We start from the raw sequence: 23,357 nt of genomic DNA on the forward strand, positions 1-23,357 counted from the left end.
TGTGTGGAGGGTTCCTCTATCTATCTACACTTATAGTAAACAGGTATTTACAAAACATACTGTACAAAAAAAAATTTGTAAGCAATTTTGGAAGGTGGTGGAGGTAAAGAGGAAATTGGTTCAGATTAAGGTGAGCAGCCCGCTTTACGTATCTAGAATATGAATCATGATGTGAGTCAATATTAAGATCTCTGCTGAAGTATACGGTTTAGGTCATTAAGATGTTTCTGTGTAATACAGCTCTAATATAGTTCTCTTGGAATCTTCAAAAAGGTTCAGACGATTAGGCATCAGCTGATATTTTCCAGGCACGCTGGTCGCCGGCCTTCCAAGATTTGTCCGGCTATGCCACAGTATGGCAACAGGCAGCAGCAAAGCCAATAAATAGAACAACAATCATCTTTTCCACAAATCAGTGCTGGTAACACTCATTAATATTCACAACATTGTCTTCTACTGAAAAAAATGGACATTTCACACCATTTTTTATGCAGATAATGCTATCTGTCCTGTCGTGCAGATGAAGAAACACACCATTGTGATATCAAATTATCATTTCAGCTGCGGGGTATAGCACAGATTTCATGAAATAAAGGAGCATTTGTAGACCCCAGTGCAGGAGTGAGGTCCACAACAGTCCCGGGGGGAGCCTGGAAGGTGAAGTTTTGCAGCAATGTAGTAAAGAAGAGGAAAAGCTCCATTTTGGCCAAACTTTCCCCAGCACAACTTCTCTTACCTAAGGCAAAACAAACACATAAAAATGTATATAAATGATTTCTAATCAATGAGCCAAGCTTTAGAATTTAGATGCATGCTTCATGATGGGCATGCATATCAAAAATACAAATATGAGCAGCTAGAGTTACATGAAAATCTTGCCTTTTAATGTAAAATTTGAGCTTGCACCATGCCGTCCCACCCCTAGGGTTTTCCTATAGGTCCTTTACTGTGATGGCCACACTCCCTGACCAAAAGGAAGGCTCAGAAAAGGGAGCGTGACCAAGCTCAACTGGCACAGTGCAGGTAATCTCCGTTCATGTATTTTTTCATTGTATTCTCAATTTCAATTGTCCAGGTTGCTAACAGGTTCACTTTTAGATATACTGTAAACATTTACCAGTCAATGGAACTCCAGTCCAAATGATAGAATCAATTTATACCCTAGAAAGGCAACTCCAGTGTCTGTGCTATCATAGGCAACTGCTCTATACTAGAGCACTTCTAAAAGGATGGCCAACTAAGCCAAGTTCTCAGAAATAAGCCATGAGCTGAATGGTCATGCTTATTCACCCAGGTACTCCACAAGGTGCTAGCGTGTGCAGGTTTCAGGACTGTCACCCTTATTCCAATGCCTAGTAAGTATCTGATTTTAAACAAGTCTACATCTAGCAGTATTAAATAATTCTGAACTTCTGCCACTTGCTCCACTGACTCACTAGGTAAAGAGGTCAGGATCTATATCACCTCCAGAGACTGCACATTTTTTTAAAACAAGTTAGGAATAGGGATGTTTAGATACCAAGTACCGTACTCGGCACAAGTACAAGTACAGATATTTTTCCAGCTTCAGGACTAGACTAGAGAAAAATGTAAAAGTTAGGAGGCAGCTGTCATTTGTAAGGAGCACGCGGAGCTCCTGGGATTTGTATATCTCTGTTTTAATGCATTATTGTTTTCAATAAATATAAATAAGTGATGCACAGATACCATTTTTGCAAGTGTAATTACTGATACTTGTCAGAGTACTCACAGATACAAGTACGGATACATTTTTGTTTATTGTCATGTGCACGTTTTTCTAAAACAATAGAGACTAATGATTTCAGGACAGTGGTGGAGGACCAGAGCCCGGTCCTAGCTGCAACCCTGGTAGTTCTCGTGAAAATGGCAAGTATCGGCACTGGTAGCTGGACTGGTATCTGGACATCCCTAGTTAGGAATAACAAATCCCATATTTTGGCCCTACAGCTCCAATCTGTGGTTCTGTCTGGAAATCTCTGTTGTAAATTACCTGCTGAGAAGGGTAGAAATGCATCGTTCTTCTTGAAATTCCCATCAGCATCAAGAAAATGTTCTGGGTAAAACTCATCAGGTTTGGCAAAGTAAGTTTCATCTTTCAAAATGGAGGACAGCACTGGGAGAATACTGGTTCCCTAGAGGAAAGTATTTACAAGCACTTTAATTAGGAGGAAAAAAAAAAACAATGAAGTCCATTGAACAAACACATTGATACATGTGTGGCCATTATAAGGCAAACTGGGACCAGTAAAGGGGTGAGATATTTTGTGGCGCCAAAAATGTTATGCCTACCTGCTCCAGCAATGGCAGTCTGGCCATGTCTGTTACTGTTTATAGTTCTTTTTGACGATTAAGACATTTCTGTATTTATTTGCTGTTATAAATATTTTACACTGTGACACTACCCCACAATTTTGCTTTAAAGAGGATATTTCTGTGATATAACTAAGTTTTCTCTTGATTTAACAAAAGTTATGCTCTGAATGTCTACAGAGCTCAAAATACGTTAGTATTACTTCCACAGAGCTGTAATAGAAGCTCCAGGCAATTTTTTATTTATTTTTATAATTGACAATTTTTATTAAAGGAGAACTATGGGGTTAAGGCTTTTCCCCATAGTTCTCCTTAGGGTAACGGGAGGACACAAACTAGCGTCCTCCCATCACCCTAGGCTCAGTATACCGCGAGTTGCAGCTCGCGGTATACTGAGACGCCGCAGCTGAAGCGGATCCCGACAATTGTGCCGGGATCTGCCCAGCTGCGTGACTGACAGCTGGCTCTGCCTATCTAGAGGCAGAGCCAGCTGTACCCGCCCCCTCCCCCATCCGTTCCGCCAGTCAGCGGTGGTGGATCGGAGCGGGGAGGGGGGAATCCAGCCCCTCACCTGTCACGGCAGAGAGCCGTGACAGGATCAAGAGGTGAGCGAACGCCGGTATGTGTTCGTTCACCTCCCGATCTACTGAGCCGACCTGTGACAGTCTCATTGTCACAGGTCGGCTAGAACTATGAGGTGAGTGAAAAGCACTCACCTCATAGTTCTCCTTTAAAGTTCCATACATAAGATACAAAACATAAGACATCCGTTTTAGCATCAAAATTGATTGACAGTCTGCCGAAGAGCATACAAGATTTCACATTTTGTTGGTGGGTTGCTTCAGTATAAAGTGGGGTTTTCCCCTAATACATTATGACCTTCCTATATCATTAGGCTAAGCCTTTACACATTGTACAGTTCGCTATCTGAACCGGCATTTCACCATTTATGGAGCTCTATGTCCAACGGATATCCGTCAATCTGGATAGGTCTTAACTTTATTTAGTAGAAATAAAAAAGTAGTAAGAATAAAGTGATGAAAAAAGAAGAGAAAATAAGTTGTAAGAGATCCTCTTCCAGAGTAGCTATCCTTATTAACGAAATGTACCAGGACTTTCCTGAGGTTACTGCTATCTGCACCGTTCACCCCATGATTGGTCACCGTCCAAACCCCGCTTCCTGTCGACACCCGCTCCTCCTCTCATTTAGTGTTCTCCTCGTGGGCATGCCACGCTCTCCACACCTTTTCATGAGCGTCAATAGTGTTATTCAGCTGTGCCGTTAAATATTCCATCACCTGAACATTTTTGATTCTGGCAAATAATTCAAGTCTAGACGAGGGGAGTTTCCGTTTTCACAGTAGTGGAATAAGACAGCGGGCTGCTGTAAGGACATGCATTACCAATTTTCCACTAGCCCTTGAAAGGCAGGGAAACGGCAAACCCAGCAAATAATGTATGGGATGATAGGAAAGAGTTTGTCCAACTAGCTGTTCTAATGTATGTTTGACCATTCCCCAGTAGGGCTGTATATCTAGGCAGGCCCAGAATATGTGGAACAGGGTGCCTCTAGCACAGTCACATCTCCAGCAGTTTGGAGATAACTTTGGATTGAGTGAGTGGAGAAAGTCCGGTGTGTGGTACCACTGGTACATTATTTTGTACTGATCTTCTCTGTATATAGAGCAAATCGAGGAATTTGCAGCGACTCTCCATATACGTTCCCATTGCTGGGGGGAGATCTGGGTTTGCAGAGCACCATCCCATTTCCGCATGTAGGGTAAGTTAACCACGCCCTCCACGGAATCGTCGTTCAATATGTTATAGAAAAAGGATATCATGCCCCTGGAGGAATGAGGTGCCAAACATTGAGTTTTGAAGGGTGTTCGGGAGGGGAACGTCAAATTATTTGTGATTGATTGAGCAAAATGTTTGATCTGGAGATAAGAAAAAAGAGCTCAGGTAGAAAGGTTATGCCTCTCTTTCAGTAGTTCAAATGGTAACAGCTTATTAGTGAACCTGTCCAGTAGGTCTCTAAGATGAAACATGCCTCTAGTTTGCAACATCCCCACCCACTCCCTAGATACACCTGGCTGTACCCTAGGATTCAGCAAAAAGGTAGTAAAAGGGGATCGAGCTGTCTTCAGACCTCTGGAGATCTTAACTTTATTCCATATATCTAGCGTAAGACTCATTGAGGAGAACAGGTTGCCTCTGGGTATTTGCACTGGTTTGGACCACAGCAATGCGTTAGGGTGAATCGATGATAACCAAAGACCTTCTATTTGCGCCCAGCTAGTAGGGGGATCAAACTTTAAAAGGGCCGGCAGCACTCTCAGTTGGGCCACATAATAGTAGTTGGAGAGATTTGGCAGAGCCTGACCCCCTCCCCCCTAGTGGTCGAAGCACAAAGTATCTTTTGTGTCCAGTCTATTTTTTATGCCCCCCCCTCCCTCCCTCCCACAAGCGCAAAGCAGTTCAAGCTGCATTATTCAACTTCAATCTGGAGCTGCTCCAAAAGTACTATGTTTTCTCCATAAGATGTCCTCAGTCTTCCTTGTTGTATGACACCCAGAATTGAGTAGTCTGGAAGACTGAGGACAACCTGTGTGTGCAGGATGTCACGGCCCCATCCCCTAAGGTGGCATGACCATGCCATTCTGTATTCACAGTGCAGTGGTGCAGAGAGAGGTCCTGACATCTTTTCAGTGTTGTTCTCTGCATCACAGGTAAAGACCAAAGAGGTAGATTCTATATGACAAGTGGCCACAGTTAATATGGATTTCCTATAGCACAGGAAAACAATAATAACAATTCATGTGCAACATGATTTATTAGTTTCACCGGTACAGGACTCACCATCTAGGACCATGTCCAAGACATCCCTAGTCTATCAGGTGACATGGTTCAATGGCCTGCACACTCTCGGTCAGTAGCTATGGCTTACATAGGAGCCCTGACTAAATGCAGTCAGGGCTCATGGCCAACCATTAAACCTTGGGTAGGGTGTATGGTGTATGTCTTCTCCTTCTAGGCCCGCTGCTGAGGGAGGGAAACTATGTGCTGATAAGGCCAGAGTTTGAGCCTAAGCTCGCATTGCCCTGCTGGATGTGTTGTTTTACTTGGGTACAGTATACTAAGGAGGATTCTTGGATTGAGGTGCCTGGAAAGCTGAAGTATAGTTAGGCTTTCATCTGACGTGCGGTGTTTGCTTGAGGGATTTACTGCTACTTTAACTGCTCTACAGCCAGGAGCTTATGTTCCTAGTATGCCAGGCTGGTTTTATGGTCCTTTACCCGAGATGGCATAGATTATGTGTATCCCTTTATTTAGTCAACTGAGTTTGCTGTGATCTCAGGGGTGTCCTGTGCCGTAACCCCATCTCTCGAAGCTGCTAAATACATTTCCTGCAAAAAAAAAGCTAGAATGTGGGAAAGTCAGTTAATTGGTTACCAATGGTGGCTCAGTAAGTGCTTTGAGGCAGCTAAAGAACTGTGTACCCTAGACAGGCTAGAAGGGGCCCAATACAATCGGTGGCTCCTTTTAGGGGTAAGCACAACATACACGCACACACACTTTTTATTCGCATTTCTCACCTTCGGAATTAAATATCCTCTGAATGTGACATCACAAGACGTGGCATGTGGGATGTTACTGGGGGCAATATCCCCAAAACGCTGAACTTCACACACAACAGCATCTGTATAAGGCATTTGCTTCCTGTGCTCTAGCTTAGGTTGAGCCATGCCTATAACTTTTTCAATTTCGTTTTGCACTTTTTCTGTTGGATATTCAAAAATAAATCATTAGCATTGGCTTATATACTGACAGCAGTTTACAATATAAGGACATACATCAGCACTAATAATAACATCATGACATACATAATACATAAACAGCAAAATAAACAAAACAAAATAAGAGGGACCTTTCACATTTATGTGTAAATGTATGCAACAAAAACCTCAGTTTTTAACGCAAATTGCTGAAACAGTGCAGAATTGGATGCTGACCAGATATTCACCCGCTCCCAGGGGAATGAGTGCAGGGGAACATTGTACCCCTTTACCATCCCCACAAAGAATTAAATGTAAAAAAAATAATAATAATAAAAGCACAAACACATAGGGTTATTCACGTAGGAGCCCAAGCATCCAGGCGTAGCTTTGGCTGATCCTTCGGCTCTCTTCAGCCGCCTCTGCCCTTCGGTTCAGTCGAACCGCAGGGCTGCTGTACGGGCTATTCACTATAGCTCGTACAGCAGCCGAAGGCGGACGAGCGGCTCAACGGAGCTGAAGGCATAAGCTTCGGCCGAACAGCCGAAGCGCGGCGAACGGCCTGCCGAAGGTCGGCCGTAAGCCCTGCAAAAGACAGCTGGGCGGAGCCAGCTGTGATTTCAAGGCTAGCTCAGCCCAGTTGTAATGACAGAACAGCGGCGCCAAATAACCTGGCGATGCTGATCTATCATTAAACAATAACAACTGGGCGGAGCTGTCCGTGACAGTTGTTATTCATTGGCCAAGACCTGCTAACAGTTGGGCAGGGCTAGCTGTCACTGCTAGCTCTGCCCAATTTTTTTTTAAAATATCTTTATTTATATTTTAATTTCACTATTTATTAACATTTTAGAATTTTTTTTTAACCTTTTTTTTTTTACTATTTTCACTATTTTCTATTCTGCTCGGTACCAAGGAGGTGCCGAGCAGAATAGCCAAGGGGCATTCGGCTATTCACTCACTGCCGTTTGGCCCCTATGTGAATAGAGGCGAATGGCAGCGAGCGAGCTGCCGGAGCTTCGGCTCAGCCGATCCAGAGCATGTTCAGCTGACTGAAGTGCAATTGAAGGCAGCCAATGTACGGCTGAAATCAGCCGTACTGTCTGAGCCGGAGTGAATAGACAAACTTAGTTCGACTCACTTCACTTCGGCTGGGTTATTCACTCCCCCATACCCCCATGCCCCATACTTATCAGCTTTTAAAATAAAGTTTACTGATATTCCTAGAAGTCAATCCAGCATCAATCATGGTGTCCAAATTAGGTTATCCACTTCAATCCTGATGACCTGCCACATGCTGATCTGTACACGCTTCCTTACTACAACTTCTGGCTTCTATGGAGTAGGGCTTATGGAGCCAGGAGACAATATCTTCCTTACCTCTACCTTCTAAAATAAGGAAGAAACCCATTATTTTCAGGAGCTGTGATGGAATGAGCAATGCTGATACTTTCTGTTTTGAGAAGATACTATTGTACTTTGTACTGGTTTGGGGGGTGGTTGTTGGTTTGTTTGGCCCACCTTACCAAAACTGTCTGGCAATTCTTTCTAAAATATATGAAAAATATACACATGCTCTTGCTGAAAATTGACCTTCCATGAAGTTGGTATACAGGTGAAACTCGAATAATTAGAATATCGTGCAAAGTTAATTTATTTCACTAATGCAACTTAAAAGGTGAAACTAATATATGAGATAGACTCATTACATGCAAAGCGAGATAATTCAAGCCGTGATTTGTCTTAATTGTGATGATTATGGCTTACAGCTCATGAAAACCCCAAGAACCCCAAATCCACAACCTCAAAAAAGTAGATTATTACATGCAATCAATAAAACAAGGATTGTACATAGAACAATATCGGACCTCTGAAAAGTACAAGCATGCATATATACTCAGTACTTGGTTTGGGCCCCTTTTGCAGCACTTACTGCAATTACTTTTGCACGATATTCTAATTATTCGAGTTTCACCTGTATATGTAGAGTGCTTGTGGTTTTTACATAAGTCAGTAAGATCTTATTTACTTTGAATGCTATAAATGTAAAGTAAGCATGAACAGAGCAAAGAATTAGCAGAAGGTAGGCTGACTTAGAATTTTAACATATGCATTTCACTTACTTTGGATTTCTGGATATTTAATCATGATCAGGAGGCTCCATCTCAGAGTGGTGGATGTAGTTTCCATCCCAGCACCAAAAAGCTGCGCTACCAGTGCAGTTAAGTTTTCATCATGGTAATACAGAGTAGATTCTGGCTTTCCCTGAAACAAATGGATTCAATTAAGGCAGAAGTCAGCATTGCAGTCTGCCAGAGCACATTGAAAACCAGACAAACAAAATCGCTAGATTTAAAATATGTATTAAGAACAGTGTCCATAGGAGCAAGCAGAATCATAAACCAGAACAAGCCAAAGTCAGGAGCCGGAGTGGGTATTCGTCCAAGCCAGGTCAGGAACACGGAGATCAGCATCGCCGTGAACAAGCCAGGAGCAGGAGCCAGGAAGTCAGCGTTGTCAGGAACAAGCCAGGAGCCAGAGGAGAACGTCAGCCAGGATCGGGTCATACACAGAATCAGGATACTCAGAGCAGTAGGAAAGCACTAGCAGGAAGACCACACAAGGGCAAGGTCAGACTGGACTGAGTGGTATATATATATATAAGAACCACCATAACCAAAGGACACAGCCTTGCAATCATCGTTGTCAGGAAAAAGCCAGGAGCAGGAGCCAGAGAAGAATGTCAGCCAGGATCGGGTCATACACAGAATCAGGATACTCAGCAGCAGGAATGTACTAGCAGGAAGACCATACAAGGGCAAGGTCAGACTGGACTGAGTGGTTTATATATATATATATAGTGAGTGGGGTGACATCACTCAGAGACAGGAAAATCCCATCTGTCTCTCTCAGATGATTCTCTCCTGTCTGGCCATAAGAGAGAACCTGGGAGTAGTGAGCAACGTTCTAGAGTCTGCCCAGGCAAAATAAGGAAACACAGGTGGGTAAAATGGCAGCCAAGCCAGAATGCTGCAAACCAGTAAAGTCAGGGTGGGGAACCCTGACGCAGTCATTGACCTTTCTTGGCAGTATCAATTCTGATTGGAAATTAATGGGTAATGGGGCCTATCAACTTTCCCACAAGCAAGCATCAGTCAGGGTCACAGAGGTGCTTACAAACATATGAATATAGTATACAGAAGGAATGACCATCCTATTAAACCATGTTGCAGAAACATAGCCATAGGCCTATGAGTTTGTGTTATAGTGCAAAATGCGTCAAACCGGTTTGGTTGATGTTATAAGTTTCATTCTACAAAACCTCCCAGCTCTCTTCCTTATATTGTGGACTCCATCGTAGCCTGCTCCCCAAAGCTATAGAGTCGAAGGAAAGAGAGGAGAGTGGTTGCTTGCTAAAGACTATAGAAGCAGCATTTTTTCCAATTACAACATTGTTCCTATTATAACGTACAGTATGACCACTCTCTGATCTGACTGTAAATGTCTATAGGCAGGGTCAACATTTCCTCATGTCTGTAGGCTCTTTTCCTTGTATTGTTTTATTCAACCGCTCATTTCATATCAAAAAATGTCATCCTACCTCTTGCTGTTTTGCCAGGAAAGCATCAATAATATTTCTCTGATTATTTACATCCAGGTCGCGCCTCTGCTTGGTAAATGTTTCTCTCATAAAATTGTGCATTTGTTCCGTGTTTGCAGCAATTGTGTTGTGGACTCCTGGCAGAGGATCTATCAACTTAGGGAACATGTTGTACAGCTGAAAAAAAGAGAAAAGTTCACGTCTAAGTAAAAGGAAAGGATATCTTATACGTAGCAAACTTGAAGCAAAGGAAAAAAAAACTTTCTGGGGGCTGAAATGACTTCTGTGCTGTACAATCTCAGAACAATCTGAGAGATTAGGTTACAGAGGCTACATGGTTAAAGCGGACCTTTACGCTCAAATGAAATTCTACCAATGCATCCCTCCAGGGGCGGACCTACCGCTGGTGCAGCTGGTGCGGCAGCACCAGGGCCTCAGCCTACAGGGGGGCCCAGTATCCATTCCAACAGACTCCCGGCGGATGATCCGACACTCCCGGCGCAGAGATGAGGGGGCGCACCAGCAGCCGGATACTGTGGAGGGAGCCGAGAATAAAAAAAAGCCGGCAGGTACTTCAGGTGGCAGCCCTGGGCCTCGGCCGTGTTGACCCAGCAAGCAGCCGCTGAACATACGGGAGCGCTGTCATAGATGGACACACACTGGGGTGTTTTTCTGCGGTTTCCCCCACCAGATAACAGCCAGAAGAGGTGAAGGTAAGTTATTAAATAAATTATTTTTTGTAGCCTAACTGATGGCATTGCTGTATAAAGTACAGCTGGTATTCATAGTTCTATATAGCAGGTCCCATTCTGAATTGCAGCAATGCAGAATGGCACCCTCTATAGAGGACTACAAATCTCAGCAGTACTTTATATAGCAATGCCATTCTTCCAACTTTTTTGTGTGTGGCTACTACAGGGGATGTGGTTTTGGGGGTTTGCGTTTTTTTTTAGGGTGGGAGTGGGCTTGAAAACAAATCTTGCACCAGGGCCCCTTGTTCCCTAGGTCCGCCACTGCATCCCTCTATGTATGATGATTAATAATAACATAGACATGTCAGTTGTAAAATCATGTGATTGTGAAATACTGACACTTGCAGAGCATTCACTTCCTGCTTTGAAAGGGAAAAATTGATTCAGTTTGGCAAAGCAATGCACACTGAGATTGCCTTGTCATCAGCAGAGAATTGCTGGGAAATCACATCTATAATCTCACGAGATCTCAGGGAATGCTTTTTCCTCCCCTGAGGGGATGTGCATGGTCACATGTCCTAGTTACATGTCTAGTCACATGTGCCAGAAATAAGGAAGTAATAGGAGAGCTAGTAATCTGCCCTTAGTAAACATGGCCACTGTGAGAAGACTGGGGAAGAAAAGAGAACTAAGGTGTGCAAGGAATACAAAGCTGGCAATTATCTAGAAGTATCTGTTTGTAGATTGTCATCACTAAACTAAACATTTCTAAAGGTGTGCTTGTTGTTATTTTAAAGATATGGGTAAAGCTTCACTTTAAGAGGAGGAATACTCACGTCTTTGTTCCTCTGTCTCACCTAGATAGTTTACATAGGGTGGTTATAGACATGTAAGTAGCACTGCAGTTTTTTTTTAACTAGAAAGCCAAGAATGCTTTGCAAACTGAGTACCATGGCACCAGAGTTATGATGACACCTCACTATATCTCTGTGAAGGATCTAATGTATTCAGGTCATGGTAATGCTAGTAGTAGTAGTTAGTCACATTCAACTTGGGCCTTTTACAAACTATCCATTCACATCAGTCACTTCCCTCAATGAGCTTACAATCTAAGATTCCTCCCCAGCCCCCATTCAAACATGATTGTTCCAGTTTGATGTAGATGGCCTCTTTCACACCTCTTGCAAACCAGTTATGCTATCTGTCCATAAAGTACACCTCACTGTCCTTGTAAGAATGTCCCTTTGACCTGTAGAATTTGTCCTCCTTTGTTGGGCCATTCATTTGCTGACGTTGTTTAGCCTCCCAAATGTGCAGGCCTTTGTATTCCTCACACACTGCACTGCATATACCAAGTTACTTTGCTTGTGCTTGGGTGTTGAGTCTTTTAGATGTACAAACTTCTGTCTCAGTGTATTTCCTGGCTTGGAAAGACACAGGGATGCAATGTTTGTTAATTGATCCAACAGAGTTTTTCCAACATACCAGCTACATACAGAATGACTATATTAATCCACGTGGTCTGCTTCTTTCCCTTGTTTTATTGACCTTGGGTAGCCACAAACTTTTAAAGCACTCCTGGGATGGTTGGGTCCTTGGTCTTTGGACTTGGTGTTTGTTGTTACCATCTTAGCCTACTTTTGCAGAGTCCTAATTACTCCCAATTTCTATTCCAGTGGGTGTTGTTATGGGTGACGTTTTCCTTCACCTTAAGAAAGGACAGTGGGATGCCCATTTACGAAAGAGAGGACAGCTGGTTTGTAAGAGGCCATCTAAGTAAAATATAAACAATCATCCTTAAACAGGGCTGGGGGCCTACAACATCATCTCTCTCCTATTTATGTAATTTTAGCGTCTCTAATCTGGTGTTTTGACAGCGATTCACACCTCCAGCCATTTAAATGGAAGGTTTAACACTTATGCAGTCCTACTGACAACAAAGATGGTATTATGCAGTTGGAACTTCCACACCCCCATCCTCTACTTAGACCAGGTGTGCCCATTAGGTCGATCGCGACCCACCAGTCGATTGCAAAGTGAACACTGGTAGATCATGATTGGCTCACTGTCCTGAGCTCCCTCCCACAGTGCTAGTGCCACTGAATGTGCCAGACGCTGCAGAGGGGAAGGTGCGGGACACCTCTCCCCGTCTGCAGCGCTGGCAACACTATTACCAGTACAGTGCAGGACACCCCTCCCAGTCTGTAGCGTCGGCCACATTCGGCCACACTTGCACCGCAGGAGGACAGGATAGCATACAATCGAGGAGTGAACAGGAAAAATGAAGAGGGCAGGAGCGCAACAGTCTGATGCCAGGTGTGTGGATGGGGAGTGATGAGTGAATGAGGATGTGTATCTGTGGGGTGGTGAAAGGGGATGTTGAGCACTTACCTGTGATGGGTACAATCGACGAGACCTGGGAAGCTGCTGCAGTGCAGGCAAGGAAAGAGCCAGGAGAGAGAAGAGACAGGAGAGAGAGAGAGAGAGACGGAGAGAGAGAAGAGACAGCAGAGAGAGATAAAATAGACAGCAGAGAGAGAGAAAAGAGACAGGAGTAAGAGAGGAGACCGCAGAGAGAGAGAGAGAGACAGCAGAGAGAGAGAGACAGCAGAGAGAGAGATACAGGCAGGGCCGGATTTCCCGCTTGTTTTATACAAGTGATCTTGGCGACATTGTATGCAGAGAGTTAACACCACAGGCGCCAGCACGAATACCTGTGTGGGAAAGGTAAACTGATGCACTCTGAAGGCAGCTCACGCTGGTCTGGGGTGACCACAATAACTGAAATGAAAAGCAAAAAGCTTGTTTAATATACGATCCTCTGATTTTTATTTATGTCCGTCGCATCCATTATCTTGAGGAACTGAGAAGGAGGTTTTGCCGAAGAACTCATTCGTTCTTCAGACACTAGTAAGATGATTTTGCGTGTGATTAATCTAATTTAATTTTATTTATCTCTTACTAATTCTGGGCTTGCTCAATATTATACTGGAGACAAAAAAAAAGGTTAAAAACGAAGGTGAGCCAGTAATACGAGATTGACGAGCGGTAATCGGCATTAGGACTCCAGGTGATTAGATTCAGAGGGTGTTCTGTGATTGGTTACCATTGCATTCTTATGAGTGAGTAACAAAAGTTTCAGCCATTGGTTCTGAGGAAGGAGGCGTGTCCTCTGAAACGCGTCAACCAAGAAGTGTTTGCAGCTGTGCCGGAATTCCATAATTTCAGTGTCTGTGTTTGGCAATACATACTATATGCCTGTTTACGCCAATTCTTTTGTGAGTATGTTTTCAACTAGACATGTGCGATTCGGTTCGTTCTGAAATTCGTTTCGGACGAATTTTCGGAAATTCGGAGATTCGGATGCATCCGAATTCCGAATTACAGCTAAGACGAATGCAAACGAATCCGAAATTCCCGATTTCCCGAAATTCGTTATTGGACGTATTTCATTGCAGCAGAATGACATTAGGGGAAAGAAAGTTACAACCATAGAGTAGTGGTTAGAGGACAGGCTTGCCATTGCTAAGGTCCCAGGTTCAAATCCAGGTCAAGTTGAGTAATGTTTAAAGTTTTTGTTTTTTTTCCCTTGCTTTTGAATTGGCATTCACCTAACATTCCTACCAGACCTAAAGGGTCTGGTATGAATTGGGGGGAACCTCAGGCTTTTTTTTTCATCTCCTGCAGACTGTATAAAAAAAAAGAAGTCATTTTTGTTCCCCCTAATCAATTTCGTTTGATGCAACAAAATTCGTTATTGGACAAATTCTGTTGCAGCAAAATGATTTTTTTTTTTTACAGTCTGCAGAAGATGAAAAAAAAAAGCGTGAGGTTTCCCCCCAATTCATACTAGACCCTTTAGGTCTGGTAGGAATGTTAGGAGGGACCCCCCCTCCTTATAACACAAAAAAAAGTGCGTGGGGTTCCCCCCCAAAATCCATACCAGACCCTTAAGGTCTGGTAAGAATTTTAAAGGGGGACCCCAGCCCCAAAAAATGGGGGGGAAAACGTGGGGTCCCCCCTAAGAGTCCTACCAGACCCTTGATCCGAGCACAAGCCCGGCAGGGCAGGAAAGGGAGCTTAGACGATCAACATCCATAGTCATTAGAACTTAGGTGTCTGTGTTACAGGTGTGAATATAAATGCTGGGATATGTTCCTAACACTCGTCAGAACTGAAGAAGTAGCTTGGATTAGCTACGAAACGTCTTCACAATTACAGAACAAGTCCAGTTGAATGTGACCAACTACTACTAGAGTATCCATATCCATAATGGCAACATTCTAATCCAGGACACCTAATGCTAAGATATCCTCCTGTCTAATTTACTCCAATGTATTCTGTTTCCATCCTCATCATATACTACTTGCAACTAGTGACCTTGCCTGGACACAAATATGTGAATAGGAAAATAGCTTACCCTGGCCATAGGTGTCCCCATTAGTCTTATGTTTTCAGTAACAAGGTTCATGAGTCTTATCAAGGTGGGATCATCGTATTGGAACCTGTCATTCAGCAGCATGGAAACTATTATATTTGCCACGGCAGCATTAAGGATGAGCCGATTGTCAAATGGCTTCCCTTAAAATGAAAGGAGAAAACCAAATTAAACAACATTCACTTTCATAAAAAGTTTATGCAGATAAAATGTAGCATGAGGCAAAGATATTGAGCTGGAAGTTACCTACAGATGTAGGTATGGATGAAATCCCTGTGCCTACTGCTTGGGAGGGAGGGAGTGAGTATCACAGAGGAGAGCAAAAAACCGTATGGGCACAAGCCACAAGGAAACAGGAAATGCTTTTCTCTTTTTATATTTTTAAGGATTCAATAGAAAGAACAAAAAGAGAACCATACAATTCAGTATTGTGCAGTGAGGTCGGTGCTAGGTGAGGCATTTCCCCCTGCCCACCCCCAGCCCCGCCCACAGCACGGTCATCGAGCTGTGTGGAGGAGACAGGGAGGAGCCTCCCTGTCCCTCACTTGCTCGTCACTTGTGAGGCATTGAGATAGATGTCCTCAGTGTTTTGTTTTGTTTTTATTGGAAAGCTTGAACCAATGGCACTTTGCCATTGGTCCAAACCTTCCACAGAGCTCAAGCCGCTAACACCAAGTAGAGGCGGCTGCAGCTCTTGCTTCACTATGTTAGGTTACACAAGCACTGGGGAAGGCCGCTCCTGTGTAATGTAACATAGTTCCGAAAAGCTGGATGCATCGCTGCCTGTAGTCAGGGCTTTTCCCCATAGTTCTCCTTAGGGTAACGGGAGGACACAAACTAGCGTGCTCCTGTCACCCAAAGCTCAGTATACCGCAAGCTGTAGCTCGCGGTATACTGAGCTTAGGGGTGACGGGAGGATGCTAGTTTGTGTCCTCCCGTACTCCTATACTGAGACGCCGCAGCCGGAGCGTATCCCGACATCGATGTCGAGATCCATCCAGCTGCGTGAGTGACATAAAAACTTCCATAAAAAACATCCCTGATACAATTCAAGGGATAACTAATAAAATAGACAATTTAAATAAAATGAAGTCAAAACAATTAGAGTTCTGTATAAAAAATATAAATAACTGCTGAAATGAGAGGGACACAAGACTAATATCTTACCTCCATAGGATCTAAATGTTTGCACTAAGTGTTCGGCTTCCTCATTAATCTTGTCTTCTATACCTTTCTTCCCCATTCCGTAATCCCGTAGAGTGGATAGAGTGAATCTTCTCATTGCCTTCCAGCTTTCGCCATTGGAAAAGACGATACCTGATAGAATTAATACATATCAGGACAATTTGTCTGTTTACATAATGTTAAACCATTTCATTAATTACAGTAATACCTTGGTTTACGAGCATTATTCGTTCCGGAAGCATGCTTGCATTCCAAAGCGCTTGTATATCAAAGCAAATTTCCCCATAGGAAATAATGGAAATTCAGATGATTCGTTCCACAACCCAAAAATATTCATATAAAAATAATTACAATACTGTGGTGTAATATAATACAAAATATAAAAGAAAAATAAACGAATTACCGGTACCTTCGTGGCTGGTGTGAGGGAGATGAGAGAGGAGGATTATTGTGTTGGACGACTTTCACTATCACTAACGGAATCACTGCTATCTCTTGACTCGATGGAATCTTTTTCATTTCGTGAAACCTTAACAAGGAATCTATCCAATGTGACATTGCATTGTCGTTAAACAGACTCATCGCTCGCACTGCTGCAGCCTTATTCCGGTGGTGCTTTCTACAAGATTTTGCTCTTATTGCAAGACATTGCTTGAATATAAAGGCAAAACAATTTTCAGAAATGTTTGCTTGTCTTGCAAAACACTCTCAAACCAAATTACTTGTAAACCAAGGTATTACTGTACATGTGTTTATAGAGTGCAGACAAATTACCCAGTGCTTTACATAGTGCAAAATTATGTTAGTCAATGGGCCCCCAGGGGCTTACAATCTAAGATGCCTACCTCACATGCATGCATACAGGGCCAATTTAGACAGGAGCCAATTAACCTTTCAGCATGTCTTTGTGTCAGAGCACAGTGAAAACCAGACAAGCAAAGGGTGCTAGTTAAAACATTTATTAAGAACAGCGTCCACAGGAGCAAGCAGAATCATAACCCGGAACAAGCCAAAGTCAGGAGCCGAAATGGGTAGTTGTGCAAGCCAGGTCAGGAACACGGAGATCAGCATCGCCAGGAACAAGCCAGGAGCAGGAGCCAGAGAAGAACGTCGGCCAGGATCGGGTCATACACAGAATCAGGATACTCAGAGCAGCAGGAATGCACCAGTAGGCAAGACCACGCAAGGGCAAGGTCAGACTGGACAAAGTGGTTTATATATAGTGAGTGGGGTGACATCATCACTCAGAGACAGGAAACTCCCATCTGGCACTCTCAGATGATGCTCTCCTGTCTGGCCATAAGAGAGAACCTGGGAGTAGTAAGCAACGTTCCAGAGTCTGCTCAGGCAAAGAAGGAAACACATGTGAGCAAAATGGCAGTCAAGACAGAATTCTGCAAACCAGTAAAGTCAGGGTGGAACTCTGACACTTTGGAGTGTGGGAAGAAACCGGAGCACCTGGAGGAAACCCTCACAACCTCAACGAGAACATGCAAACTCACAGATGGTGCCCTGATTGGGATTTGAACTGGAGACCCCCAGTGTTCTTCAATAGGAGATGGTCTTTATTGTAACTCTCACACTAGGGAGGAGAAAAGTCAATGTTACCTTCCTTGTACAGTTACCTGACATTCCCTCAACTTATTTTTTTTACAACCTTTGCCTGGTTTGAGCTGCCAAATCATTGCATTTTCTATAAACACATTTTCAGCACCATGGAGAGCAATTCACCTCGAGGCTAAAGGTGGCCATACACTTTACAACCATCGCAAGACCTTAGTCTTGCGATGGTTGTAAAGTAATGAAAAAAACGTACAATCTGCCCATCTTGGACAGGCAGATCGTACTCTCGATCATCGCAAGCCCGCCCCCCTGAGGGGGCTTCCGATGACCGCAATGTGAACGGGCAGTGTGCACACACCGGCCCGTTCGGCATTTGTCTCCCGAGCACAATCGTACGATTTTCGGCTGGTTTTCTAGCGTGCTCCTTAGACAAAAGACGTGCGACCGTACAGTAGAAACGGTCGCACGTCTTCGTTCACACTGCTCGATTCTCGTACGATCGCGGGATTTCCCGAGCAGTGTATGGGCACCTTTAGAGGGTTATTCACAAAGGAGCTGATTCAGCCGAACTGAAGGGCTGCTGTACGGGCTATTCATGCTAGCCTGTACAGCAGCCCTTGTCCTCATACCCTCAGGGCACCCTCCCAGTGCTGAGGGCATGTGGTCTGGTATGGTGGGGGGTGGGTGCTCTCGCTCGCCCCCCCTTTCTTGCCCTGCCAGGCCTGTGCTCAGATTAAGATGGATTGGACGGGGGGACCCCAAGCTGTTTTAAAATTTTTCTTTACCTTTGTTCAATTTTTTTTTTATTTTGTTCGCTACCTTGGAGGTATCGAGCAGAATAACCAAGCCGAATGCCGTTTGGCAGCATTCGGCTATTCACTCACTGTCCCGCCCCTATAACAATAGGGGCGAATGGCATGGAGTGAACTGCCGGAGGTTCGGCTCAGTCGATCCAGATGTTGGATCGGCTGAGTCGAACGGCTCCTCCCTCACTTCGGCTCAGCCGAATATGCTGAGCATTTTCGGCTGAACCGAAGCCAGCCGATGTATGGCTTATTTTAGCCAATGTACCGCTGAAATCAGCCGTACAGGGCTGAAGCGTATAGCCGAACGGTGTTCGACTCTTCTCACTTTGGCTCGGTCATTCACTTGGCAGCCTTCGGCAGCTTAGTGAATAACTAAATCTGATTCCTTCCTGATAGTTACTGATTTAGAAAACATTCATTGTACAGCCACTAGGTGGAGCCAAACTATGAGAATTATCCTCAACTCCATCGAATGGCGGTAACACACTAAGGCAGAATTTCTTTTTAAAGGAGCCAAGAGAGACTTACCATGATCCTTTTGGATCTTATAAAACAACGGCGTCTTCGGCCTGTCAGCAAACTCATCTGCCTGGTTGATTAGAGCTTCTTTTACAGCATCATATCCGCAAATGATAACCATCTTTGACATACCCAAATGGATGGTGTACACTGGGCCATACTGCTTGGACAACTGCAAGTACATCAGAGAATAAGAATGTGAGTAAATCAACATAAAATAGTTAAATAATCAGTATTCTGCCAGGGCCACCATTAGGAATCATGGGGCCCCTTACAGCCCCTCCCTATTTACATTCACGTGCATGTGTTAATGTAAATCAGAGAGCAGGCAAGGTTAATTCACCAGGCAGCCAGAGAACTGATAATATAAGCAAAAATCCGGCATTTCCTGATGATTACCGGCAAGTTCCTAGGTATGGCTATACATAATAGAAGTCACCAGCACTCGATGATATGTGCAAGAAGTAAAGCACTTGTTATTCAATCATCACATGCGTCAAACAGCCAACGTTTCGGGGCCACACAGGGTCCCTTCTTCTGGGCGACATAGGTCACTATGTCAGCTGGCTCTGCCTATCTAGAGGCAGAGCCAGCTGTGCCCGCCCCCTCCCCTGTCCGTTCCTCCAGTCAAAGCTGGAGGATTGGAGCAGGGAGGGGGGGAATCTCTGCAGGGAGCCATGACTGACAGCCACGGCTTTCTGCAGGGAGATGGTCAAGAAGTGAGCGAGCGACGGTATGTGTTCACTCACTTCCCTATCTATTGAGCCGACGTGTGACAGTCTCATTGTCACAGGTCGGCTCCGACTATAAAGATGAGTGATTTTCACTCGCCTCATAGTTCTCCTTTAAGCTTCACAAGGTGATCACCTGAATATGAATTTTATGCAGCAAACGCTGAGACCTCAAGCAGAAGTCATAAGTTACCTCTATGAAGGATACATGAGGCTTCTTTAGATCAATTAGATGGATACTTCCAATGAGAGGTAACGGTCTGGGCCCTGGGGGGAGGTTTTTGCCTTTCTGCTGCTTCTGATTGTTGTAAAGATTGACCAAGAAAAGAATGACAACCACGGAGACAAGAATGGTCACAGGGTCCATGGGAATCATGTCTTCAGGATGCCTGGAGCAGGAAATCAAAACAAAGCATTAGATTTTGTACTGCTAAGAAGTAGTAAGTAAGTGCTGGATTAAACACAAGAGATAGACCCCACCCATGATCAACTCAAGCCCCTCCCATAAATGCCACATGTCCAAACAGAAACATGAGAACGCTTGTCATTTATGATCAGTGCTACCCCATATCCTGCACCATTAACCACATCTATGCATGTCAAAGTAACAGGTGTGTTTTAAAAAATGCTTGAGGCTTCAGATACAGATAGATGTCAGTACTGCGGCCTACACAGCACCAGGCAATGCTTATAGCCCCGCCCCTGAGCTCCGACATATACAGCCTGCATTAAAAATGGATCTCTACAGGTTGCAGGGCAGCAGTAAAGCAACCTACACTAACTAATCAAATGCTTTGACTGTTTAGGAAGTGTCAGGAATGCAATTCTGTGCAAATATCTGACCTGTCTATAGAAACTGGGATGGTAATGACGACAAATATTTTTTCACAATGGAAGCGGTCTGGTTATTTTGCAGCAGTATTATAATGAGGCCAGTTCCTGTCTGGAATACAAAGGGCTGTAATAAGAAAGGATTTGCAGAGAAATTTGTCCTGTGTAACTGCATCTACATTCGTTTTGTGCGAATGGAGCAACGCAAACGGTTTTAATATATTTCCTTTCCAGGTCGAATGAAATATCAGGAAAATACCGCATTATGGCCACTTGACTCTTGGCTGCTAGACCGCTCCCTGCAGCCTCTTCTCTCCTTTGTTTCTGAGATACATCTGGTGGCCATAATGGAAATAAATACTTACAATAAATACTCCTTTCCGGTGCTCCTCAGCTCCATCTTGTGGCCATAATGGAAATAAATACTTACAATAAATACTCCTTTCCGGTGCTCCTCAGCTCCATCTTGTGGCCATAATGGAAATAAATACTTACAATAAATACTCCTTTCCGGTGCTCCTCAGCTCCATCTTGTGGCCATAATGGAAATAAATACTTACAATAAATGCTCCTTTCCGATGCTCCTCAGCTCCATCTAGTGGCCATAATGGGATTAACAACTTGCTGACCGGGGTGTTTACACCCCCTTCCTGTCCCGGCCATTTTTCAGTATTCAGCACTGCGGTACTTTGACTGATGTTTATCATATGTTTAATGCAACGCTGTACTGAAATGAATTTTATACCATTTTTTGGGGACAGATAGAACTTTCTTTTGGTGGTATTTAATCACCACTGGGGGGGTTTATTTTTTTTACTATATAACAAAAAAAATACTGAATATTTAAAAAAATAAATGGTTTTCCCTTTATTATTTTAGGAAACATTTATTTTTACCCAGTTTTTTGGTAAAATAAGGCACATGTAACATGTGCAGCATAATTGGAGCAATCGTTGTTTTCGCGGATTTTGTTTTGTGTGTGTAAATTTTTATTTATTTTGTGAGAATTTTTTTTTTTTACTTTTTTTACACTTAACTTTATTGTTTTCACATAGGGTGCTAAGAAGTCCCCTATATGATAACAAATTACAGTGACAGGTCCCCTGTATTGAGACATCAGAGGTCTCTAAGACCCCTAATGTCACCTAGAGACCTCCAGAGAAGCTGATGAAGCACAGGTCTGCTTCATCAGCTTCTCTCTGGACTCTGTACCGGAGAGTGACAGAGTAATGAGGAAGTGATGTAATATACATCACTTCCTGCATTCAGAGACCGGGAGGAGATCGGGTACTGATCTCTCTCCGTTCTCAGTGCACAGAGCCACATCGCCCGGGATGGATGGACGCCCGGGATCGTGGCGGCGGGGACACCAACGGCAACCAGAGGTAAGGAAAGGGGGGGGGGGCGCACCTTCACTTCCATCCATCTTCACAGACGCCGGACGGCTTGTATGTAAACGTTTAAAATCCAGACGCTTTCCCGCTCGTTCGCACCAGGGGGCGCGCGAGCGGGCACGAAGGACGTCTAAAGACGCCCACCCGCATCCAGGAGACTCCCGTTCAGGGGACAGGAGGTGGGTAAATACTTTTTTCTTATGCTCCTCAGCTCTATCTAATGGTCATAATGGGAATACATACTTCTTTCCTATGCTCCTCAGCTCCATCTAATGGCTATAATATGGTATTTCCTAAATGTTGCATTTGACCTAAAAAGAAAATATGCCTCGGCTGTGGTATGTCCTTCGGCGTCCTCATGTCTAATGCAGGTGAATGAACCTGCATTAGACATGATGATCTCATTGGTCCTTAGATCGCTGGAGCCTGAGGGAGAAGAGGTTGCAGGGACCAGTCTGGCAGCCAGGTGGAATTAAGGATCAGGTAAGTTCATATATATTTTTTATTTGAGCCCCTAGGCCAAAATGAGCCGTTAACCTTTGCAGTGTGGGGGTAACTTTTTAGATTTGTGGAGTTCCTCTTTAAAGCTGAACTTCAAGCAAATCAAAAAGACTCAAATGACTCTGTATTCATTATCGCTTTATTAACCACTTGCTGACCGCGGTGTTACACCCCCTTCCCATCCAGGCCATTTTTCAGTACTCAGCACTGCGGTACTTTGACTGACATTTATTCCATCATGCAGCGCTGTACTGAAATGAATTTTATTAAAAAAATTTGGGGACACATAGAGCTTTCTTTTGGTGGTATTTAATCACCACTGGGGGTTTTTATTTTTTACTATAAAACATCAGTCCCCAAATTTTTGGTAAAATATAAAAGACGGGGTCACGTCGGGTAAAAAGACACCAAACATGTTAAGCTTTAAAGTTGCGCGCACCTGCGAAATCGCAAAAAACTAACATGCTAAAATTGGCCACAGGCGACGCTTTAAAAGCTTTTGCCGCTCATCAGTTGAGTGTTATCAGTGATTGATGGGCCTAGAATTATTGCTCTCACTGTGACATTAGCGGTGATATGTAACACGTGTGGCGTAATTGTTGTTTTCACACATAGGCGCACCCGACACGTATTTACGTTGATATGCACGTGAACGCGAGGACAGGGTATTTTTTGGGGTGTTTTTTTTTATCTTTTTTTTTTTTTTTACACTTCACTTAATTGTTATCACATAGGGGGGCTAACAAGCCCCCCTATGTGATAGCACACATACAGTGACAGGTCCCCTTTATGGAGACATCAGGGGTCTCTAAGACCCTTAATGTCACCTGGGAACCCCCAAAAAAGCTGATGAAGCAGAGATTTGCTTCACCAACTTCTTCTCTGGCTATAGCAGCCAGAGAAATGACAGCTAAAGGCGGAAGTGATGTAATACACATCACTTCCGCCTTCTGCTGATCTCTCCTCCATTCTCTGTATAGGCAGCCGCT

At 43.8% G+C, this 23,357-nt stretch overlaps 1 protein-coding gene across 1 annotated transcript; it reads right to left on the reverse strand.

Annotated features, from left to right (window-relative positions):
• Positions 1–439: 439 nt before the first annotated feature.
• On the reverse strand, positions 440–20,018 carry LOC108801692 (cytochrome P450 2C5-like). The gene is made up of 9 exons (XM_018573595.1): positions 19,836–20,018; positions 18,921–19,083; positions 16,006–16,155; positions 14,821–14,981; positions 9,709–9,885; positions 8,231–8,372; positions 5,928–6,112; positions 2,012–2,153; positions 440–736 (listed from the first exon to the last, which is right to left on the reverse strand). The coding sequence occupies exons 1-9, from the start codon at positions 20,016–20,018 to the stop codon at positions 558–560; spliced, it is 1,482 nt and encodes a 493-aa protein (XP_018429097.1). The 3' UTR covers positions 440–557.
• Positions 20,019–23,357: the final 3,339 nt, after the last annotated feature.

The sequence above is a fragment of the Nanorana parkeri genome, unplaced genomic scaffold, assembly GCF_000935625.1.
Source record: "Nanorana parkeri isolate BGI_ZX_2015 unplaced genomic scaffold, ASM93562v1 scaffold2444, whole genome shotgun sequence".
In the NCBI taxonomy this organism is placed as follows: Eukaryota; Metazoa; Chordata; class Amphibia; order Anura; family Dicroglossidae; genus Nanorana; species Nanorana parkeri.